At 43.3% G+C, this 4,554-nt stretch overlaps 1 protein-coding gene across 1 annotated transcript; it reads right to left on the bottom strand.

Moving 5' to 3' along the window:
- Positions 1 to 1,078: 1,078 nt before the first annotated feature.
- Positions 1,079 to 2,567, bottom strand: LOC128416170 (adenosine receptor A3-like). The gene is made up of 2 exons (XM_053393481.1): positions 2,150 to 2,567; positions 1,079 to 1,934 (listed from the first exon to the last, which is right to left on the bottom strand). The coding sequence occupies exons 1-2, from the start codon at positions 2,476 to 2,478 to the stop codon at positions 1,310 to 1,312; spliced, it is 954 nt and encodes a 317-aa protein (XP_053249456.1). The 5' UTR covers positions 2,479 to 2,567; the 3' UTR covers positions 1,079 to 1,309.
- Between the last annotated feature and the right edge of the window lie 1,987 nt (positions 2,568 to 4,554).

Below are 4,554 nucleotides of genomic sequence, written 5' to 3'. Positions count from 1 at the left end.
TTTTTCTTGTCAGTTTCTTAATCTTAGTTTCTTTACTGACCTATACCTTCCTAATAACTTCTAAATGATTATCCCAACTGTCTATCTGACTCCTCCTAACAGTTTCTCTCACTCTCTCACATCAAAACTAGACCAACCCACAAACTTATCCTCCCTCTTCCTTCTCCAACTCCCAACTGACTTCCCAACAACTCCAACTCTAACTCCTCCCCTTGGGTTCCCACTGGCCAATCACTTCACACTCATTTAACCCTTTCCTTATGACCCACCTAGGAGGGCAAACGCCACAAGGGTTATTAGGGTTATTAGAGATGCCTATTCTGATGAAGCAAATGAGTCACCACAGGGCAATGTGCACATCAGGAAGTGACATGCATTTGAAACTACGTCCCCAAAGAGACTAAACATCATCAGTACAAGCAAAATTCAACCAGTAATGAAAAGGATGGTGAATTAAGCCAGGGTCTGTTCTGGGAAACTGGCTAGTTCACGATAAGCTTTGTTACATGCCAATGGAACTGAAGGAGAACGGCAGAGCACGAGAGAAACTGAGAAGTCAGGTTCCTAAAATTGCTAACAGAGAACATGAAAGCCCATTTGGATAGACAACAAGATGTGGCTTCTCCTTGCCAATCTTTCTTTGCATTTCTAAACCACTTAATATTTTAAAGTATCTAAGTAGGATACAAAAATCCATTTAAAAAAAGGCATTGCTCCATCACAGTGGCATGAAGAACAGGGAAAAGCCACCAGTCAGCTTCTCAAAGCAGTCTGCTGGACCAGCAAATTAAGCAAAACAAAAACAAAGAAGCTTAATGATGAGAGCCCTGTGGGCTGCCCTGAGAAGGACATTCCATGAGGTTGGTGCCACAGCTGGAAAGGCTCTGCTGCTTCTGGTCACCTGTCATGCTTCAGTTGGAGAATGAGATGGAAAAGGACCTCAGATGTTGAATGGAGAACATAGGAAAGAGAATGCAGTCCCTATGACAACCAGGTCCCAACCTGTGTTGGTAATTTTCAATACCAACTTTGAAGTTAACGTTTCAAAAATTAATTAATAGACCACACTAGCCACCAGACCTATGAAAGTGGCCTGTTTTCATTGGTTTCTTTATTCTGCAACAAACAGACCTACATTTTTCATAGTATTAAAGTAATGAAATCAAATGTTATCTAACAAATGTGGGAGGGCATGGAATTTACAGTGTTCCAACAATCTTGGAGTCTCTCATTCAGTCATATTAAATACTCACACTGCGGAAGGAAGGAAACAAGGAATTTTGGTGAGGAAATACTCTTTCAGTGTTTTTCAGATACTTTCTTCTATCACCTGATCCGAGGACGTGTTCTCCATTTTAGATGTGTCTGGTTCTTGTTTCAGGCAGAAGACATGAGTTTTCAAAATCAGGATATACATTTTTCGGAACCTTTTGATCCTCAAGGCATACACAATGGGATTTAGGGAAGAATTGGCATGGGAGAGCAGGATGGCCACATCTAACACCGGCAGGGGGACACGACATGTTTGGCAGAAATGTGAGATGGAGTTGATAATGAGCAGAGGCAGCCAGCACACAATGAACAAGAAGAGGACCAGAGCCAAAGATTTGATCATCTTGAACTCCCTCCCATAAAGGATCCGTGTTCCTTTCATGCATGTTGCATTTTGTTTCAGCTTTGTTTGGAGGACGTTGAAGATCTCGGAGTAGAGAGCACACATGACCAGCAGTGGGACAAGGATCCAGGAGAAGAAGCTGAAGTACACCACGTAATCCATGCTCATCACCTTTGGGTAAGAACACTTCAAGTAGATGGGGTTTTCAGGCTTCCTTAGGTTCCATCCAAACATGGGCACAAGCCCCACCAACAGAGATGTGATCCAGCAGAAACTCAGAGCCGCCCAGATTCTTCTCCGTGTGACCATTGCTTTGTATCTATTTGAAAAAGCAGGTTAGTTTAAAATATTTTACAGATGGGATTGTGCTTGCAGCACCGCCCCTATACTATGATTTGTCACAGTCTTTTTCATTTTCTGCAGGCTGGGAGAAAGCACAAGGAGCATTACAGGTGCTACGACATTATTTTGGTGCATGGGATACATTGCAACTTTTCCAATGAAAATCCACAGCCATGACTTCGTGGTACTCACCGTATGGCCAGTTTCACTCTCAGATATCGGTCTGTTGCAATAGCCAGCAGGGACATGATGGAAGCGTGACAAAAGATCATCAAGATGCAGCAGATGAAAAGGCAAGCGTAGAAGTGGAGAACAACCTCCAGCCTCAGCACAACGGCCAGAGGGGCAACAAGGACCCCAACGGCAATATCAGCCAGTGCCAAGGACACAATGAAGTAAAAAGTGGTGTTCTGGTAGGCTGGGATCCGTCTCACCACACAGATCACTAGAGCATTTCCTAAGGTGGCAGTCACTGCTATCAGCACCTCAACGATGATGTAGACAATGTGCAAAGTATTCATGGACAAGCTTCTTTCGGTCCTCTTCAACTTTGAGTTATGGTGCCCTCACAGAGCAAGAGCCCAGTGTAGAAGAGCTGGAATCTAAGGCTTCACCTCATGTGCTAACCGGCCTTTAAAAAAAAAACTCTTCCCGATACCATGTAGAATTGCAGAAGTTAAGTAAGCTGTTCTCTTGTACTCTGTCTCTCAAAGAGTAGCTCTCATGCGGGAACCCACAGAGTAAAATAGTTCCTGTTAATGCTTCACACATTCCAACCTGCTTTGGCAAGTTGCTATGAAACAAACAAACAAAAAAAACCATATTTGAAGTATTGATAAGAAACTGAATACTGGCACAAGCCGTGTGTGTGTGTGTGTGTGTGTGTGTGTGTGTGTCTGAAGGTCTGTACTTTAAATAAAGATAATACAGGAAATGAAAATCTGTAAGATAAAGAAATCATTTAACTTTATCAATAGGTTTCCTGAAGCTTCTGATAGCATCTCATGCTTGATAAGGATGGCATTTTGATCGCTTTTCATGACAGGTTCCTAGGCACCCTCTGTTACGTTGGTTACTAAGAAGTTTTCAAAAACATCTTATTTTAACAACTTCCCTGAAATGTAGCAATAAAGGGGTGAGGTAACTTTAGGAAACAATATAGTAACATCCAACCTGACAGGAAGTTACAAACTTGGTTTTTATGTGAAAGAAATATTTAAGAGGAAGTTAAAACATTTAAGTGCCAGGACATAAATGTGCCCTTTACATTGACGCACCTGGTGAAAACATTCCTCTTCACCTGCCAATCAGTAGCCTTTTAAAGTGAGGAGGGATGGGTTATTGCCTTTTTATTATGTGTTCTATGTTATAAACTTTCTTGTGGTCTCTTGATGAAGGGTGGTATATAAATTTAACAAATGAAAATAAATAAAAGCGGCAACAACGGGCAGTAGATTCCAAAGAAGGCCCCATACTTCTGTCTCCAACTCGACATTCCTGCCACCCAGTTACAGTGGCACCTCTAGTTACAAACTTAATTCATTCTGGTGGTCCGTTCTTAACCTGAAACTGTTCTTAACTAGAGGCGTGCTTTCGCTAATGGGGCTTCTTGCTGCCGCTGCGCCGCTGGCGCACGATTTCTGTTCTCATCCTGGGGCAAAGTACTCAACTCGAGGTAACTCTTCCAGGTTAGCGGAGTTTGTAACCTGAAGCGTTTGTAACCTGAGGCAGTTGTAAGTAGAGGTTCTACTAGTGGTACCTTGGTTTACAAATTTAATCCATTCCGGAAGTCTGTTCTTAAACCAAAGCATTCTTAAACCAAGGCATGCTTTCCCATAGCAGCGGGGGACTCAATTTACAAATGGAACACACTCAACAGGAAGAGGAACACGTTCTGCTTCCAAGGCAAAGTTCACAAACCAAATCACCTACAGTGGTACCTCGGAGGTCCGTTCCGGAGGTCCGTTCTTAACCTGAAACTGTTCTTAACCTGAAGCACAACTTTAGCTAATGGGGCCTCCTGCTGCTGCTGCACCGCCGAACACCGATTTCTGTTCTTATCCTGAAGCAAAGTTCTTAACCTGAAGCACTATTCCTGGGTTTGCAGAGTGTGTAACCTGAAGCGTATGTAACCCGAGGTATCACTGTACTTCCGGGTTTGCAGCGTTCTTAATCCAGTTGTCCATAAACTAAGCTGTTCTTAAACCAAGGTACCAATGCACAAAGGCTGATACTGCTAGTCCCAATGCAACATCAGTATAGCAACAGGAAATGCTAAACCGTATCTCTGCCAGCAAGCACTAAACTTCTGCTATTCTGTTCTCCATTTCCACATGTGGAATCTAGGTCATATATGCACGGAGAGCTGGCTAGCAAGTAAGGTCCATATCTCCACTCAACCACATAGGCCAAGTTTGAACCACCTGTCAACCACCTGACATCATGATGGCACCAGTCGCCATTTTTGCAGTACTTCGCTAGTGTTGACTATCAGCTGATTGCTGGCATTAGGGAAGTCCTGTGTACATGCTTCTCAAACACCAGCTCTAAGCCAATAGGCAGCACTTGGGAAGCACTGGGTAAGGGGCTTTGCAGGC

The sequence above is a fragment of the Podarcis raffonei genome, chromosome 6 (genome assembly GCF_027172205.1).
Source record: "Podarcis raffonei isolate rPodRaf1 chromosome 6, rPodRaf1.pri, whole genome shotgun sequence".
Taxonomy (NCBI): domain Eukaryota; kingdom Metazoa; phylum Chordata; class Lepidosauria; order Squamata; family Lacertidae; genus Podarcis; species Podarcis raffonei.
The sequence above is the reverse complement of the archived record's forward strand: the minus strand, read 5'-3'. Positions and strand labels throughout refer to the sequence as shown.

Bases quoted from the DNA above. Each gene is read 5' to 3' on its own strand.
- LOC128416170 (XM_053393481.1), bottom strand. From the start codon at position 2,478: ATGAATACTTTGCACATTGTCTACATCATCGTTGAGGTGCTGATAGCA. The intron at 1,935-2,149 runs GTGAGTACCACG...TTTTTCAAATAG, and splicing joins AGAGTGAAACTGGCCATACG to ATACAAAGCAATGGTCACAC.